General features: G+C 41.8%; 1 protein-coding gene across 5 annotated transcripts in view; it reads right to left on the reverse strand.

The window, feature by feature from the left end:
* LOC148023104 (uncharacterized) overlaps positions 1-19,115 on the reverse strand; it is a 111,580-nt gene that overhangs the window by 37,546 nt on the left and 54,919 nt on the right. For all 5 annotated transcript variants that reach the window (XM_087696092.1, XM_087696090.1, XM_087696093.1 and 2 more), the window contains 2 exons: positions 4,854-4,987; positions 4,703-4,738 (listed from right to left, as the gene is read on the reverse strand). In XM_087696092.1, coding sequence (XP_087552218.1) covers positions 4,703-4,738; positions 4,854-4,987 — 170 coding nt within the window. The remainder of the gene's footprint in view (positions 1-4,702; positions 4,739-4,853; positions 4,988-19,115) is intronic.

Consider the following 19,115-nt stretch of genomic DNA (forward strand, 5'->3'; position numbering starts at 1 on the left):
GCTTTGACTCGTCCAGTCGCATATTCACCAACTTGCACATTAAATGCACCTAATTAACAAGTGTGGTGATTTCATAGGTAGTTTTCAACTTCTCCCATATTGCATAACCTGTATCTAAACCCTTGATGTCATCAGTGACACCCATCTTAATGTAAGCCACAGCCGTTTTGTTAACTCTGGCCCAATCTACATCAAACATTAGTGCGGGTTTATCTTCCTACAAAAGCATCCTCACAATCCTTTAGGAACAATATGCCCTGCATACAGTCTTTCCAAAGGTCAAACCCATGACCATCAAACCATTTGATTTCCATCAAACTCTTGATGTCTGAACTAGAAGAAGTTGCAGCCATGTTATCACGAACACAAGAGTAAATGCCCCTGAAGTGCAAAGGCACAAGCTGAATTAGCAAACACCTTGCTGTTCTTCCTCAACCAGAAATAAATTTCTGTTATTTGTACATGAACCAGCTACCACACAGGCAAAAATGCAGAAATTTACCAAATTTTGCACAAATCCCCAAAATTTCAGGTACAAAATTGCATGAATGTCACCCAATCTGACCCAGCTGAGAAACATTGAGATTGCACACACGGTGAGATTGAGTACAATCTTGCATTCAATGTCCTAAAGCATGAGCAATGGAGAAAGATAGGGAGAACCATCACCAATGTGGCCTCATGTGAAGGATGGTGAGTTTACATACAATGACATGAGGATGAAGAAGATGGATGAAGAGAAGGAGAGAATTATTAAAGCCCTTGATCGTATTCGGACCGCATGGACAAAATACAGTTGCTCCATTCTCACTAAACAGATGGAGAGACCATAGGAAACAAGGCATCATCAACATACTCGTTTCATGTCGACTCGGCACATATTTTTGGTGGGTTGTAGACACCAGCAAGAGGGGAAGAAACACGACCAATACATTCATCTACCGCTGCATTCAGCAAGCTATCATGGAGATATACATTGTCTTTTTAAATTTTAAAGTTATTGCTTTCATTATTATAATTTTGAATTCATGTCCCCCCGGAGCTTTCCTTATCATAATTTTGAACTTGTGCCATGTATAATGTGGTTGTAAGTGGACCCGTCAAATGTGGTGCAAGCTTTTACTAACAATGCATCCAATTGTCACACATGGGCCTTTTGCTTGAGGCCGAGTTTCTTTTAATAGTGTGGACTCCATGTGCAAGTCATTGTTTGGACTGGCTCATAGAAGACATCAAGAAGCTCAAATGGATGAAGAGAGTGGTACATAAGGCTACATCAATTATCACCTTCTTCAAGGTGAAGATGAAGGTGCTTGTGATGTATCGCGAGCATAGCACGCTTGAGTTGAAGAAGCCTTCTTCAACTCATTTTGCTTATATGTGGTTGCTGTTGGAGTGCCTTTACAAGATGCGGTCCGCCGCCCTACGCCAGACGATGGTATCCACTCTATGGAATGAGTGGAATGAGCATGAAACAGAGGAGGTGAAATCCATGCAACGCTTGTGCCTCAATGAGCAATTCTAGTAGAGAGTCCGTGGGATCGTGATTGTCGTGACTCTCTTTTTTAGGTGTCACATATGAGTGATTGCAAGGAGTTCACCATAGACCTTCTCATTCACTTCTTTAGAGCAACATTGGTGAAGACACGAGCTTGCACGGTAATCACGAAGTCACAGTGCGCATACATGATTACATCATTAACATAGCGTGCACACATGATGACCATGGGTAGTCCAAAGCAAGTAAACACTTAACGTTTTGATTAAGTCAAGTTTAAATTTGTTGTTTTCAATTATATACAAGTTAACAATTTAGTATTTATAATCTTATGTGCATTGTGTAGATGACTATTGATACATTCAAGTTGATAAGCGACACTCTTCCGAGTGTACACCAAGAGATTGATGCGGAGGAGCATCTTTGCAGAGCTCTATAGAGAACTCATAGCAGCAAACACTCATGACACTCACAATCAGTGCACCCATGGGCGAGGAGTTTGACCAGTTCTAGGAGTTCAAGTTGCAACAATTGCTAGCATGGGCATGGTCATTCGGCACCCTCCAAGATCAACAAGGGATGATTCGAGTGGTTTGCAAATATATGTGAGGCGGAGCTCTAGTAGCTCTCATCCCATGCCTAATGATGATATCCCCACCTTACCTCTAGCTATACAACCATTGCCTAGGGAGCCATCATTTGATAATGATGGTAACCTCATTAGTGAGGATGAGTATAAGAGTATCTCATCATCCGATGGTGAGGGGTCATCTTCAAACTCTCTTGATGAGCTCTGAAATGATGATGATGATTATGATGTACGATGTATCATTAATGATTGTATCCACATTGGCGAATTCCACTCCTAACTCTTGAGTCCATCATGACTTATCCGACTCGTGGCTCCTATGACAATTGTATCATGTATGATCATTGATATCATTTTATAATGGCATTACTATAGCCTATTTACAATTTTACACTTTAAACATGTGTCTTATCATTTATAGTTTTTTTTTAATTAGTTACTTTTTTTTCGTACTAATATCATACCATACCTTATAAAATTATAAGGTACCATTTACTACCGTATTTTATCATACCATACCATATCGTACCTTTCATACTTGACAACCTTGGCATACTCCACTGAGCTTGTTTGTACTAACTGTTGTTTGATATCTCATGCCATGCATGATAGGAAGCCCACCTACCTGAAGAAGACTTTACAGTCACATCACTGGAAGAAAGCTATGGAGCAAGAGTTGAATGCAATTGAGTGGAATGGCAATTTGGATCTTGTACCTTGGCCCATTCATAGGACGGTGATTGGAGTCAAATGAGTCTTTAAGACCAAGTATCATAGTGATGCCACTCTAGATAAGCATAAAGCATGGCTCATTGCAAAGGACTTCGCACAACGGCTAAGGTGGGAATTTCATGACACCTTTGCACCTACAGATCGGATGGCTACCATTAGGGCCATTCTTACCTTAGCTGGCCCTAGGAGATGGTCCATTTATTAGCTTGCTATGAAGTCTATCTTTCTTAATGGAGATCTATGTTGAGCAGCTTCCTAGCTTTTCTTCATCCATAGTGAAGGTGTACAAGTTAAAGAAGGCCCTTTATAACCTTAATGGAGATCTATAGCGATGCTACCCACTACAAGCAATTAATTGGGTCATTGATATGGCTCCTTAACACTCAGATTAATTTGTGCTTTCCTATAGGTTTGCTTACATGAGTGAATTTAATCTTGTTCATTGTAAGGTTGCTATGAGAATTTTGCAATTCTTGAGGGGACCCTCGATCTTGATATTCATTATCCAATAGGTACTTGAGATTCGGCTTAAATCCTTACAAGCTGGACGGATTCAAATTGGACCAAAGATGTTGACCAACGAAGATCGACGACAAGATATTGCTTTCCTTTGGGTACAGGTGTTATCTCATTGAGTAGCAAGAAGCGGCCCACAGTTGCCCTTTCTTCTACAAAGGCAAAGTATAGAGCGGCATCTTCTACCACATGTGAGAGAGTGTGGCTTTGGACGTTACTAGGACAACTTGGCTGCCCGCAGACAGTCCTATGACTCTTCAGTGCGACAATGAGAGTTGCATTGCCTTGGCACATAACCCTATGTTTCATGCTAGGTTGAAGCACATTGAGACACAGTACCATATCATTCAAGAGAAGATCTTGGATGAGACCACTGATGTGGTATACTGCAAAACAGAAGACAATTTGGCAAATTTTGTTTTACACTTCCTTAGGTCATTCTTTGACAGCACTCTAGATCCCTAAGCCATATGCCTTGTCCAGGATCTAAGAGGGCATGTTAAAGATTTAATCATCCCCTAGACTGGCATTTTCAAACTACAATTGTGTAGTTAGTTCTCTTGAGCACAATTATGCATTTCCTATCAATTTTGGGCATTTTCAGCGAGCTTCAGGGGTGGGCACCTTATTTCAGGCAGGTTGGACTGTTTTTGGGCAGGTGGCAATGCCACATGGCACATGTACTGCAGATCGCTGATTCATTTATTATTTTATGTGCAGTTGGCAGTTTTCGCAGCTCGTCAGCCAGTTTAAGCTGGCTGACTTCGTCATTTTATGGCTATTTTTTTAGCTATTTAGACTAAGCATTTAGCCAGGCCACAATCACCTGTGTTTCAGGCAGAGAGAGAGACCTTGAGGATATACTTTGACAGCCCGTTTGTATATCTGCCTTGTACATTTCAACATTCATTTACTGCAGATTTCTGCTTTCTACTGTCGCTTTTCTCTCTCCCTCTCTCTCGTGTTCGTTGTCTTTCGGTCTTCTCCATACGCTTCCGCATTTGCTGCACTCTGACACTTATCAACCTCTCTGTAGTATATATAGCATGGTCACCAAGCATGAAAAATGCAAAAAATGGGGAACGAGGATGGGAATGGAATACAATACGAACAGGGCACATGAAGGTGTTTTAAGGTAGGTGAAACCACTACCTCCTCCACAAGTTGAATGCTGGCAAGGTTATTTGTTTCTCAAACTCCTTGTTTCTATGGTTTGGTTCATGGGGGAGTTTAAACTTAAATAGTTTTGTCAATCCAATGCAATTTAGCTCCAAAATCATTACCTTACATAGTGCTAAGCATCAGCTATGTTTCCAAGTAAACTGACTTTGAATTGATTATATCGAGGAGGAGGGAACTGTACAAACCTGAAGCTGTGTTCGTACAAGCTCCAACCTAGTTTCCTGCACACAGGTCAAATAATCCATAAACATACACCAAAAACTGCAGCAAGGCTAGAAGAATAATACACTGGTCATTGTCAATCCAAATTAAAATCTAAATTTTGATCTTCTTTACTTGTTCATGCAAGGCTTCTTTCAAATGTGTGACTAAGGCTGTCCGAGCCATTTCACTAACTTCGAGCTGCTCTGCACATTGGACCAGAATATTTTGCTGTTCTTCAAGATTCTGGGCTAGACACGTGTTTACTTCTGTAACTCCAACCAGGAAAAAAGGCCAACAAGAAAATCAGTGAAAGTGAAAAGACCAACCGTGTCAAGAGACAGCAATCATGACATTTGAGAGTTCAGATCCTCATAGCTCCAACTCATCCCTCCAAAAAAGACAAATAAACAACAAAAAAAGTTGGCCTACACAGGCACCAGCCATCAAAAACCAACTAAGCACCATGCTAGATATGTGCAAGTAAAGTTTCCACTAGTTGGGCTTTAGATTAAGGTAATCAACACTTAGGAGGTCAACAGTACTGTTTCTGCTGCACAGAAGTTGGAGGGCTTCAAAATCCTCAATGTTCAAAAGCCACTTACTGATGAGCCATCCTGGCAGGAATCTCACCTTAGGATGCACAGTACCTTCACCTGAGCTGACATGAATTCTACCTCCTCAGTCCCTCCACAACAGCTGATATGTGATTTTATTGCCAACACCTACAAGCCCCTGTTGCAATCCTTCAAGACAAAGAGTAAGGTGCCATTTCACCTAACTTTATGATTTCCTTCTGATTAGTAACTTCTCTTTCACTGACAGGAAAGCTAAGCCCAATATTTGAATAGCCTTTCTAAATTCACACTAGCAGAGTTAAAGCAGAAAAACCAAGCACCTTGGAGCAAGCTATGGATTTGGCAACTGCATTTGAGAAGTGGGAGCAGCCAGCTAAAAAACAAAAGGGTCTCAGATTAATCAAAAGAGGACAACAAACAGTGGAGGAAAGGTCCAAAAGATGTCCAAAGACAGTCTGAAGATACAAAACAGACACTACACATGCAAGGAACAATCCTATTAGGGCTAGCACTGCCACCACAGCCTTAGAACAGCCCATGCCACCAAAAGCATCCTTTTCTCTCACTATTGTTGGCTATTTTTTTTGTAATGGCTCTTCAGATTCAAAAGGGTAGACATTTTTCAGCAAAGTTTGGTGACTGGTCAGAGCTTATGAAAACAAGTGAGACAGTCCACAAGAAGCAAAAGCTATCAACTAGCTTTAGCACAGCCTCAATCGACTTCAGACCTGAGCACAAATGTAAAATCTAGATGTTAATATCATCTAGTTTAGGGAATTAACAGTGGATGCTCTCAAGGTGGTTGTGTCAATGCATACAAAAGCATTAGTTGAGTGTCTCTATCATCACTAAAGATTGTGGATACCATGACTTCTTCCTCTTCTTCCTCCAATGCCTGGTGGATGCTACCTACTGGAGCCGCTGCTACTGCCCAATCTAGAGCTGTCTGGAGCTGCCTCCTGATCAGCAAGAGGTTCACCCAAGTCAACCAGCTGCCACCCCGACTACCACCCAGTAAGAGATTACTACCCATCTGCATTTATTTGAACTTTCTGGCCACCATCCAGCAGTCATTCATCATCAAGGTGCTGTCGCCATCATTATCAGTCCCCTGCATTTTGCAGCAGCCAGCTTTTATAGCAGACATCTCAAGCAGTCTCCTGACTGCAACCACTCATTTTGAGAGATCTTCACAGCACTGTCACACTCTCTCCTCCAATTGGCTGCCCAGCAGTCATCTTGACAACAGTCACCATTCTGTAGATATTACGGCATCATCTCCATCACCTAAAGACCTTGAGGATAGCATTCCACTCAATCAACTGATGTCCTTCATCACCCGGTCACTTATTGGCCAAATAACTTTCCTAGTGTCAAAACTGACACCAACTGATCCCCAAAGCTTAACTGACGTAACTTATCACAACCTTTGCCTTTGACACCCACTACATCCTCAAGGTCCTTTGACTGTTACCATGAAATAACTGCCATATGCATCACATGTGCTAAACAACCTTGAACATTTGATTAATAACTTAATCGCTATTAATCAAATGTTATCAGCAAGATTAAAGCATCTCAAAATTTCACGTCTTCGTGACAGTAGACAGCCTGAATTTGCAGCAAATGCAGCCTCCAAAAGGTGGATGATGGCTGGAAACTATAGCTTGGGTGCTGGAAACTCATAATAATGATGAAGATAATCTGTTATACAATCCAAGGAGGTATGAAATGATAAAGAACACGTCGCCAAGCTGTGTGGAGTCAAAACACACCCATTTGGAGTGTCTGGAGCTGGATCTTTGATATCCGTTGGGATAGGAGTGTAGACAACAATGGTAGAGGGTTGAGGCTGAAAGTGTGATGGAGTGAATGAACTGATAAGGAATGAATAAGATGGAGTGAATGAATGTGAGAAGTGTTGGGGGTCAAAAAGATGAATGTCCATGCCTTACTTATAGGCACATGAGTCATTGAACTATCTAAGGTGGCACCCCAATTGTCTCGAGTAGCATCCAAACACTTATAACAATAAAAATAGAGCCGTTAGGGGGCTACGAACGGAGATCCTATTAGGAACTAATGGAATACAATGCATTTAATGGATTTGGTATCTCACCACCCCATTTGAAGCCCAAAAAAGTACCCTAGAAGGAGTGAAAAAGATACTCTCCACCAGGTAATCCAAGTATTCGATTTGAAAGGAAACCTATAATGAGGACCAATAGATAGGATATGTTAATGGTGCACAAAACTCAAACTTCGAAAGCGAAGCCACTAGCTCCATCTCTTCATGTTGGTAAGAATGTGAAGGAACGGTCACCAAATCATGGTTGAAACATCAAAGGCCCTGATCTATGTAAAACTTGTATATCTTGGATGTCAATAGGTGAGAGGGCCACTCGACGCCAACCACCCTATCTAAGGGAAGACGAAGAATGTGAAGGCATTTCGCCAAGCTATGGAAAGGACCACACAATGATTACTGACCCCCTGTGAAATTGAAAAAAGAAGATCCACCTCTAAAGACAAGGAAATAAAATCCCCTTTGAATCCCACTCTAAATCCCCCTTTGACATAGAGAGTAAATCTAAAAACTCACTAATCACAACCTCCAAACTGTCCAATTACAAAGGACGGACTGCCCGTGTTGCTAAAGAAGATATCTAACACTATAATGGAACAAAGGCTAGATAACTCCCACAGGTGGCCAAAAACCAGCCTTCCTTCCATGCATGGGTGGTAAATCCTTGATTACAACTTAATTATAGCAGCAAACAATAAATACAAATCTGAAAATACCAATTTACCTACTGATCTTGGACAATGCACACCCGACTGGCCCCAAAATTGACACCCTTTTCGGTATTTCTTCAGCGTTATTGAAGAAAAAGTTGATTCACAATGGGATTCTCCCAATCCCCTTCACAATCCAAACTCCCCTTGCTGTTCAGTGACCAACAAGTCTTCAATCTGAATTGCCCCTTGATTCGGGCACTTAATTGGCCTTCGCCCACTTCATAGACGATGGAAATGCTCAAAATTCAATAGCTGCCTAGTCCTCCACCTAAATATAGCTGAAATTCACCTTCAACCCTAAAAAATCCAAGTCTTGAAGCTTCCAATTTCTGACACGCTTCCCAATGTTACTGCTAAACCCTAATTTATGTTGTACATTAGGGTTTACAACAGAGAAATTTGCAATTTCTCAACCTCCAGGGATCTAAATGTTGAGATCTTCAGAGCAAGGCTATGAAATGGCTTGGAGATGAGAGAGAAAGCTATAGAGAAAAAATTCAGAGTTTTGTCACGCAAAGAATGACTGAAAATCAGTCAAATGCAGCTGCTGCCCTGCCACAACAGCTTATAGATGCAAAGAACTAAAGAGAATCAATCATTTACTTCTGCTGCCCTATCTCAACAGCCAATAGATGCTGACACCTGCTATTGATTGGTCTTCTCCTGCCCCTGGCTGCCTTAGAATGTCCTCTAATGGCTGCAAATCAAACCAGCAACATTTGCTACCTCTCTCTTGCAAGCTGAATACACCAAAAATGCCTCTCTCCAACCTCTAAAGACGTTTTTCAATCTTGCATGGGCATTTTTTACAAGTGACAGCCTTCCCAAATGGTTTTTCTAGCATTAGCCATAATTAAATATTAATTGTCAGTCTTTAAATATTGAAAATTAATCTAATAATTATTTCGATGCCCTAAAAAATAATCTGACTAGCCAATAATTAAATTGCCTAGGCAACTTCCATTCCCGAGTGTCTTTGCGCCATCTTTGACCATCAGATTGGCGTTAGATACCATTAAACACCACTTCTCTAGTATCATCACCTGACACTTATGGCCAAATGGATGACCTAGGCCAACAACTGGCACCAGATACCACCAAGTACCCGTGGGGCATAGCTTCTAGCAACTTTTGCCTTTGGCATCCCGTGATTTTCTAAGATCTCGGGCTTGTAAATTCACTCTAATCCCAGTTGCACCTCACATGTGCAACATTTACTTAATCATGTGATTAAAAATTAATCCACATATTAAAAGAGGTTTCAAAAATACATGTTCTCATGACAACCCTCCCCCATGAAATCCTTGCAATCATCTTCGATTCTACTGCCAAATGCATCAAAAGAAAAGTACTACACTAGAATTTTCCATAGGGCATCATAGTCAACACAGCATTATGCACTGTTGTTTAACCATTCCATATGCCCAACATATGGTGAAAATTACCAACCAACATAACATAGCATAAGACTCACAAAGAATCTCAAAAACATTGTCAGATTATCATGTGACATGTCCGTTTCTCATGAGCTCAACTCATCTGGCAAAAGCAAACCATAGCATAGTATAACCAAGCATAAACCATGGCTAAAACATCAATGGTATCATAACATATGGTGTTGTCTATGAAACTAGATGTAAACCATTGAAAACTGAGCATAATATGATCATAAACCGATCACTTGCTGATCCGAGAACTGATCACAAACTACTGCAAATGTGACCCTAAACTGATCACAAACTCATTGCAAAAACTGACCAGAAATCAATGCAAAAAATGATACAAAACTAATCCAAAAAGTGACCATAAGTGGTTCTCAAGCTGATAAAAAACAGAGCTAAAACTGATTAGAATTTTTATCTCAAAATTGAGGTAAATTTCATGCCAAACTAATCATAAGCTAATGTATAAGTATAGTTCCAGTACTCGGGTGAAACTCATATTCATCTACAAACATCTCATAGTACCATGTTTGCAGATGAGTATGAGTTTCAAGGTGCCTTTTCAAATCGCAGCAACACATAATCCCCCTCTGCAAAGTGCAAAGCATGCCTATGACGAACAGTTGCTCTCTTTTGCTTATCCTGTGATCTTTGAAGTGCATACTTAACCTTCTGATAAGCTACATCCATGCTTTCCACATAGCGATCAAACTCAAAGATCTTATCTTTTGTGTGCAAATAGGGGGTATTTTCTTACCACCCTCTACCACCTCCAATGGAGCTTTGCCCGTAGAACTACGCACTGTGTTGATGTAAGCAAACTCAACCAAGGGCAAATACTGCTCTCACTGTGTCTTGTGGTTTGAAACATAGCACCTCAAAAGATCTAACACTTTGGAATTTGCTTCCTCAAACTGACCATCTGTCTGCGGATGGAGGGATGATAAGAATTTTAGCGTGATACCCATATTCTCAAACAAGCCCTTCCAAAATAAACTGGTCATCCGAGGGTCTTAATCACTAATGATTGACTCTGGCATGCCATGATACTTAAAGATGTGCTGCAAAACCAATCGTACCATATGATCAGCCTTAATTTTCTTCCTTACCAGAATGAAATGGGCTTGTTTGCTAAACTTGCAAATGATAGTCCATATCCCATCATTCCCTGTAGATGTCTTAGCAAGCTCAAAAATAAAGTCCATTGCAATGCTCTACCAAGGCCTATCTGAAATAGGCAAGGGCTGCAACAAACCCGGCATCTTTTGCCTATCATGCTTTACCTTTTGGCATACGATGCATGTCTTAACAAACTGTTCTACATCGTAACTCAAAGCTAGCCAATAAAAGAAATGCTCCACTGCCTTGACTGTGGCGTCAATACTTCTATGTCCTACATACGAAGGAACATGACTTTGAGTGATAACTCTAGGCCTTAACTACTTTGTGATACACAGTCATCCATGCATCATCTAAAATCCATCTCTTACACAAAGTGTCCATGCCTTTGGCCATTGCAAAGCTGATCATAAACATTAGCAAAGTTCGAATCAGCAACATATTGCTCTTTCATGGCATCCAACTCAGTGTGATAAACCATATTGACAGCCGACAATAACTAAAGTATACGTGATAGTGCATCGCTTTTCCCACTCTTTCTCTGCGATCTATTCCTCTTTCCATCCCTATTTTTCAGATCTACCCTAATTTTTAGCTTTATTTTCAGATTTACCCTTTTCCTCAGCCTTTGACTCTTTGACATGTGACTTGGCATCATCATCGTGGAATCCTACATTCTTTCCACACAGCAATGTGTCGGTTGTGGTAGCAACTTCTATAAGCTCAGACATACTGGAAACTGTGGACTTAATGCAAAAATCCCGAATACCCTTTGGCAAACCACAAATATACTTCTCCACCTGCTCATGGAGGGATACTGTGTAATAAGAAGTAACTGGTAGCAATGCATCCCAAAACTTCTTATTATACTAATCCAAGTTCTTGCAATCTTTGGAATTCAACTGATTCCAAGCTGTCATAATGTCTACTTCAAAGGTACTTGTCAACCAATTTGAAGCAAACATTTGCTTGAACTGGACCCAAGTGGTAGGTAACTTCCCTTGAATAAGAAGTGTAGACCACCACTGCAATGCATTTCCCTTCAAAAATGTGACTGCCTTGCATATCTTAGATGCCTCTATGAAGTTGCCTCCAAAAATAGGCTGCATCAAACTGCTGAATTAAAACAAGTGCTTTCAACCTATCTTGTGTACCACTGAAAGGCTCAAACTTCACGCTTTTGCCACCTTCATCATAGTCCTTCAACAAACCTATGGGAATCAAGTTATCATAAATGGGCTGCTGCAAAAAGGGTGCATTGGCTGCATTTGCATAAAAACCAGCACTATCTGAAGCACCTACATGACCAGCACCAAATCCTTGTGCTCCAACAATCCCTGGGGGTGCCAATACGTATCCATATTGCCCATTTTGTACCCCAAGCATCATGCTTATCTTGCCATACATGGGATTAGGCATTCCACTTGCATTACCCGAATACATTGGGTATTGTGAGCCATGCATTGGCTCCTGCATACCATAGGGATTTGTGCCATACATTCCCGTATGCGGTGCCTGTCCAACCATAGTATGAAAAATGGTACCACCACTAAAGTATCCTTGTTGTCCCATGCTTGCATGTACATGATTGCCTTGCTGCCCATGTTTCCACAGATTGGCACTACCAAGTTGGCCATGCATTTGCACTTGCTGCCCCACGGATACCAATTGTTTGTACTCATCACGCATTTTGGGCTCTTCTAAAGAATGCTCAGGCATTTCCTTCAGTTCTTGTGGCTGTCCTGAAGCTGTAGAAGGTGTCTTCTTCTCTTTGTCTTTGCCGTCCTTCTTTGGGGCATTCAAGAATCGAGTAAACTGGGGATCCTTTGCCAATTCAATAAAAAGGGATGCTGCTATACACATTCGATCCTTGAAGCTATCATCAAATTCTTCAACCCCTTGCTGGTCATCACCCTCTTTATGCATTGAAGCGCAAACATTTGGGTCATTTCCCACATTTTCAGCCTGCTGTCCATGCTAAGAACTATGCCCAATATCAGTCATTGAATTTTCCCCTTCACCACGTGATTGACCAAGGAATGATGCATCCTCTCCACTTGATCCCATATCACCATGTGAAGATATGCTTGCTGTAATTCACTGCTGAGAACAATTTCAGCAATAATGCAATAGTCCCAAGTTGCAATCAAGTACCACGGGCCCACCAATTCAAAGGATTTGATGGTGTCCCGGCAACGAAAACAAGAAACCAGCCTTCCTTCCGTGGATGGGTGGTAAATCCCTGATTACAACTTAATTACAGCAGCAAACAATAAATGCAAATCTGAAAATACAAATTTACCTACTGATCTTGGACAATGCACACCCAACTGGCCCCAAAATAGGTACCCTTTTCTGTATTTCTTTAGCTTTATTGAAGAAAAATTTGATTTACAATGGGATTCTCCCGATCCCCTTCGCAATCCAAACTCCCCTTGCTGTCCAAATTGACCAACAAGTCTTCAATCTGAATTGCCCCTTGATTCGGGCACTTAATTGGCCTTCACCCACTTCATAGACAATAGAAATGCTCAAAATTCAATGGCTGCCTAGTCCTCCACCTGAATTTAGCTGAAATTCACCTTCAGCCCTGAAAAATCCAAGTCTTGAAGCTTCCTATTTTTGGCACACTTTCCGAGGTCGCTGCTAAACCCTAATTTCTGCTACAAATTAGGGTTTACAATAAAGAAATTTGCAATTTCTCAACCTCCCAAGGGTCTAAATGTTGAGATCTTCACAGCAAGGCTGTGAAATGGCTGAGAGATAAGAGAGAAAGCTAAAGAAAGAAAATTCAGAGTTTTGTCGCGCGAAAAAAGACTGAAAATCAGTCAAATGCAGCTGCTGCCCTGCCACAACAGCTTGTAAATGCAAACTAAAGAAAATCAATCATTTACTGCTACTGCCCTATCTCAACAGCCAGTAGATGCTGTCACCTGCTATTGATTAGTCTTCCCCTGCCCCTAGCTGCCTCTGATTGTCCTCCAATAGCTGCAAATTAGACCAACAGCATCTCCTCCCTCTCTCTTGCAAGCTCAATACACTAAAAATGCCTCTCTCCGGCCCCTAAAGACGTTTTTCAGACTTGCATGGGCATTTTTTACAAATGGTAACCTTCCCAAATGGTTTTTCTAGCATTAGCCATAATTAAATATTAATTTTCAGTCTTTAAATACTGAAAACTAATCTAATAATTATTTCGGTGCCCTGAAAAATAATTTGACTGGCCAATAATTAAATTGGCTAGGTAACTTCCATTCCTGAGTGTCTCTGCGCCATCTTTGACCATTAGATTGACGTTAGGTACCATTAAACACCACTTCTCTAATGTCACCAATTGACACTTATGGCCAAATAAATGACCTAGGCCAACAACTAGCACCAAATACCACTAAGTACCTGTGCAGCATAACTTATAGCAACTTTTGCCTTTGACATCTCATGATTTTCTTGGATCCCGAGCTCGTAAATTTACTCCAACCCCTATTGCACCTCACATGTGTACCATTTACCTAATCATGTAATTAAAAATTAATCCACATATTAAGTGAGGTTTCAAAAATACATGTCCTCATGACATGGCCTATTAAAACTGAGTAGACGAGGAATAGAAGGGAGGGGTATCACAAATAATCTACTCAATGCTCTTATCAAAGTCGAGATCAGCAAAGCCATACGAGGGAGGAGGGAAAATGTGCAGCCCATATGGAGCCACAAGTGGGCGAGAGTGTCTATCTCTCAATGGAGCAAATTATGGAGTCAAAATAGTTGAATAGCATCCGGCGGAACGGACTTACAAAAAAGACAGTACCCAACAGCCTTTATCTCTCAATGAAGTGGACAACAAAACCGCTGGCCAAGGAAGTCACTGGACCTGAAAGTGGTTAGGAGAAACCTCTATAGTGCATTGTGGAGGTCTCCAAAAGGGCTTTTCACCTAGTCAAATCTTACAGCCCCCTTTTGCTCACAAGGGTTTAGTGTGTGCCATATGTGTCTTATTGAATTGAGCATAAAACTGTAATAGTTGATATAGAACGAGCTCTGTCGTCTAGAATGGCAAGGTGGCAAAAAGGGTGCCCGAGGGTAGATGCGTGTACTTTTGTAGCATAGGAAGCAAAGGTCAATGACGAAAATCTGCGATGGTGTGATATTCTTATTATAGTAGGAGCACCCAATGATCCATATTTCCATCTTTGTGCAAGCCACAATACTAGTGTGTCAAACCTGTAGAGTGAGGGTGGAAGGGAGCAAAAAATGTGATGAAAACTGCTAGGATTTGCACTGAGGAAACTCAAAGTATACGACCACGACAAAAACACAAAGAGACAGACACAAACACAAAAAGCAAAACTCAAACCCTAAACACAAAACTCAAAACTCAAACACAAACAAAAGAAGGGAGAGAAGAACACAACTCTGAAGTGAATGAATATTGCAAATGAATGTAAGTGTATAAATACTCAAGGGCAGAGCAATGTGTCGAAGAGTAATGTCCGCCGGAGACAGATCCAAAGTCTCTGACCACCAGTCGAACTGTAAAGAGAGAGCAATCTACAAAACGTTGACACCAGAGGCTGCTTGAGACAGAGGTAACAGTTGCTGAAGGGTGTAGTGATGTCAAGCGCGGCTCTTGATGAGTGCAAACGCAAGCAAGAAGATCCAAACGCATGCAACTGGAGAGTATGGAGACTAACGCCTCGCAGATGAAGATCAAACACAAGTACCAAATAATGGTGGAGAGACTCGCGATGGCAGCTGGAGCCAAACACAGTCTGGAAGGAGATGCCAGAAGGTGGGTGACAGCTGGAAGAAGGTGCCACTGCAAGGCTAGAGGGGCTGCGACATATGAGCTGACTAATGGTTGCAATTTGCAAAAACGAGATGGACTGAATGGAAAGCAGCATACCTATTTATAGAAAGTTTGGATCCTCCCAAGTGAGATTGTGCTTATGGGACACAGACACTCTCTAGGAACGCATTTCTGTTTAAAGAACAAGTTTGATTCATTAATTAAGTATGTTTTGGGGCCGTTTAAGTAAAGCTAATGCATTTTTAGCTCAACACCCCCTCTCAGGCACAACAATGGTACCACGAGAAATGAAGGCCAACCAAGCCCTTTTTCTTTATCTTTTACCCCAAGGCGGGCGTCCCACCCCAAAGTAACCAAAGCATTGAACAAAGAATGGACATCGACTGCCTAGTAGTCTACTAAGACTACAAAGGCGACGGTTATTATACCAAGGGAGCCCAAGTGATCAGGCATCGGACAAAGTGTGCACATCTATTGCCCAGTGGTCTACCAAGCCCTACAAAGGCAGATGGAATCAGCTATGGATCTTTTTTCTTTTAGGGCTTTTTAGGTGTGAGAAAGTTAACATTTAAGTGAAGGTTTCACATAAGTTTTTGTCCCATTGAGTATCCGTGCCCCTGACGAGAGAGTAAAAAAAGGGATGGCCAGACCAGGTAGGACCAAAGAAATCTGCAAGTTAGCCCTACACTGAAAGAAAAAAACCTGCAAAAAAGATGAGAATCTGCAAACACAAAGGTCAATGGTAAGATGCTCCAAAGCAAAGCATAACAAAGAGAAAATCTAACTGAAAAGACAATGCAATGAATGTGTATGTGTGTAAGTAAATGCAGGCCCGACTCTAAGAGTGCAAAAAATGAATGCTAGACTAACCTAGGGTATCCTAAAGGACCTAGAGAAATGCTAGTCTAAGAAGGTGTCCACTATCGCGTACGTCCAATAGCAAGGCTCTACGAAGGGAACGCCTGACGAAGTGGAAAGATGGATGCATAAAGTGCAATGAGATCGGAACCGCAGACCAATCCCTCAGGGGTAGTGAAAGAGACTTTTTGCTGAGGTTGTGCTTCAACCACATGTCCAACAACAACAACAGGTACTGAAGGAGCACATGAAGCAAGAGTAGAAGGCGTAACCCCACTGGACTGTGCAATCGCAGTGGTCTGCTGAAGCTTTTTAGGTGGAAGACCTTGAGCCTTGAAGTGACACTCCTCGTCCACATGACCTGCTCTTTGGCAGTGTGTGCAAAACTGGTTTTTCTTAGGGAGTTGTTGCCAAATAGGTCTAGATTCTTTGGTTTCATCTGAGGAAGAGAAGTCACCCTTTGATTGGCTTGCCTTCGCATCTTGCGAGTTCTTGCCATTGTTGATTTTCTCTCCCAAAGAAGAGGTAACCAACCCCCTCTGCTCTAAATAAGACTGTGATAAGGATTTCTTGTGGATTTGATCATATAGCCTCGCATAACGCAAGAACTAACACTCAAACTCGTAGTAGGTTGGCAATCCAAGCTGTGAGATGAAGTGTTGAGTGAAATTGAAGCATTTTTCAAGCAACTTATTCAAGAAGAACATAACCTAATCGTCGTCTGACTTTGGAGAGCCAGTAGTAGCGAACTCGATAAGTAACCGCCTATATTCAGCCAGCTTGACTTTCAAATCATCCCCTTTCTTAAAAGAGAACTCTAGAAGCTCAAAGTCAAGATTTATGCATCGAGTACGATCTCGAGCCGCATAGCGGTCGAGAAGGTCACTCCAATGCTCTGACGCGAGTGAAAAGTGTTGTAACTAAGAGTGAAACTCAGGAAGCAATCCTGCATTAGCTTAGCATTGGATGTGGTGTTGCGGGCTCTCCATTGACAAATGTAGTCACAGTGAGCTAGTCAAGGGTCTGGCATAGGCTCTAGACCAATGACAGTGCCCCAAAGACCTTGAGACTCTAGCACTTGTTGCATGAAATTCAACCAAGTGGTGAAATTTAACCCGTTAAAATCAGTCTTATCTGTAAAGGCATTCTTGCCCGTTGCAATAGAAGTAGTGTTGAGAAACCCTTCACCCGAAGTTTGCGTTTTTGCGTTTCTGTGTTTTGCGTTTAGGGTTTGCAACCCCAAAAAGGGGCGCAATCCTAGACTGACTATGCCTATTTATACGCCACTCTCTCATTCATTCCTTACAGCTGATTCATTCAGTCCATCACCTCTTCTCTCCAGCCTCTCCACTACTCTCACACCCCTTCAGGAGGACATTGTTGTTCATGGTTCGTGGTTGTCTTCATCATCTTGCTTGTGCTACGGCACCCTTGGTCCCTTATATCACATTCACTCCATGATTCGGAACTTCATCATTCCATTCATCAGAGTTTCTTCTCTCTTCTCTTCTCTTCTCCATGTTTGCCGAGTTCACTCCGTGTTCCTTGCAACCAGCCTTCCTTCTCGGATAGGGTGGTTTAACCTGATTCAGCACTTAATTACAGCAATTAGCAAATGAACATAAACTAAAATGCTCACTTTACCTTCATAAACTTGGACAGTGGACACCCTGTTGGCCCCAAAACTGGTGCCCCTTTCGGTATTTCTTTAATTTCAATTGCTGATGGATAAATTACAAGCCGAAATTTCACAATCTCCTTGGCTTATTCAAAATCCCCTTGCTGTTCCAATAATCAACAAAGCATTTGGGCAAATTGCCCCTTGATTTTTACCCAGGACTTGCTCTAATGGAACCCCAACTGGTCAAATGGCATCTGAAATCCTCACAATTCCACGAATTTCCGGTGCTGATTTCAGTGCTAATGGCATGGGTCCCAAGGTGGCTGCTAAACCCTAATTACTGCTGTAATTTAGGGTTTACAGCAGTAAACTCTTTGCCGTCCACCAAATTTGGTTGTACTTTGCTACCCATGGCTGAGAATTGCTGAGAATACTTGAGCATAGACTAGAGGAGATAAGAGAATGCTGTAGAAAGAGAGAAAATCAGCTGAAATGTATCTTCTGATTCGTAGCTCTGATGACAAATCTGATGGCACCAACAGCTTCAAAAGGGGAGTAAAACACCAGCTTTATTGGCGAGCCTTCCTCTCCTACCACCGCCTCTCTTGAGGCGGAAGAGAAAACCTGCTGCCCCCTGTCCTGTCGCGGCACGTGATCAATCGTCGTCGCCTCTCAGAGCCAAATCTGATCACCTCCTCTCCCTCCATCAAGCTCCAAATGGCTGCCATTCAGCTTCCACCGCCCTCCAACAGCCTTCTCCCTAGTTACATGGGAAAGTTTTGCCAAGTGGCAACCTTCCTAATGCATTTTCAGTCATTAAATTAATTTTTCAGAATTAATTAATTCCGAAAATTAATTTCAGCCCTTTTGACCCTGCCCAAAATTAAACATGCCCATCTGGAATGAAATTGGCTAGGCCATTTGCAACTTGGAGCGGTTCCCAACCTCTTTTGACCCTTAGACTAGCATTAATTAATTAATTAATGCTAGTCCCTAGTGTCACCACTGACACTTCATGGCCAAACAATTGTCCTAGGGTCCAACCTGGCACCAACTCACCACCAAAACCGAGTTGGCATAACTTAACACAACTTTTGCCTTTAAGACCCACTGCATCCTCGGAGTCCTTGGCCCGTTCCCATGAAATAACTGCCATGTGCATCACATATGTTA

The sequence above is a fragment of the Lygodium microphyllum genome, chromosome 16, assembly GCF_053477565.2.
Source record: "Lygodium microphyllum isolate KBCC chromosome 16, Lygodium_microphyllum_v1.1.10, whole genome shotgun sequence".
NCBI lineage: Eukaryota > Viridiplantae > Streptophyta > Polypodiopsida > Schizaeales > Lygodiaceae > Lygodium > Lygodium microphyllum.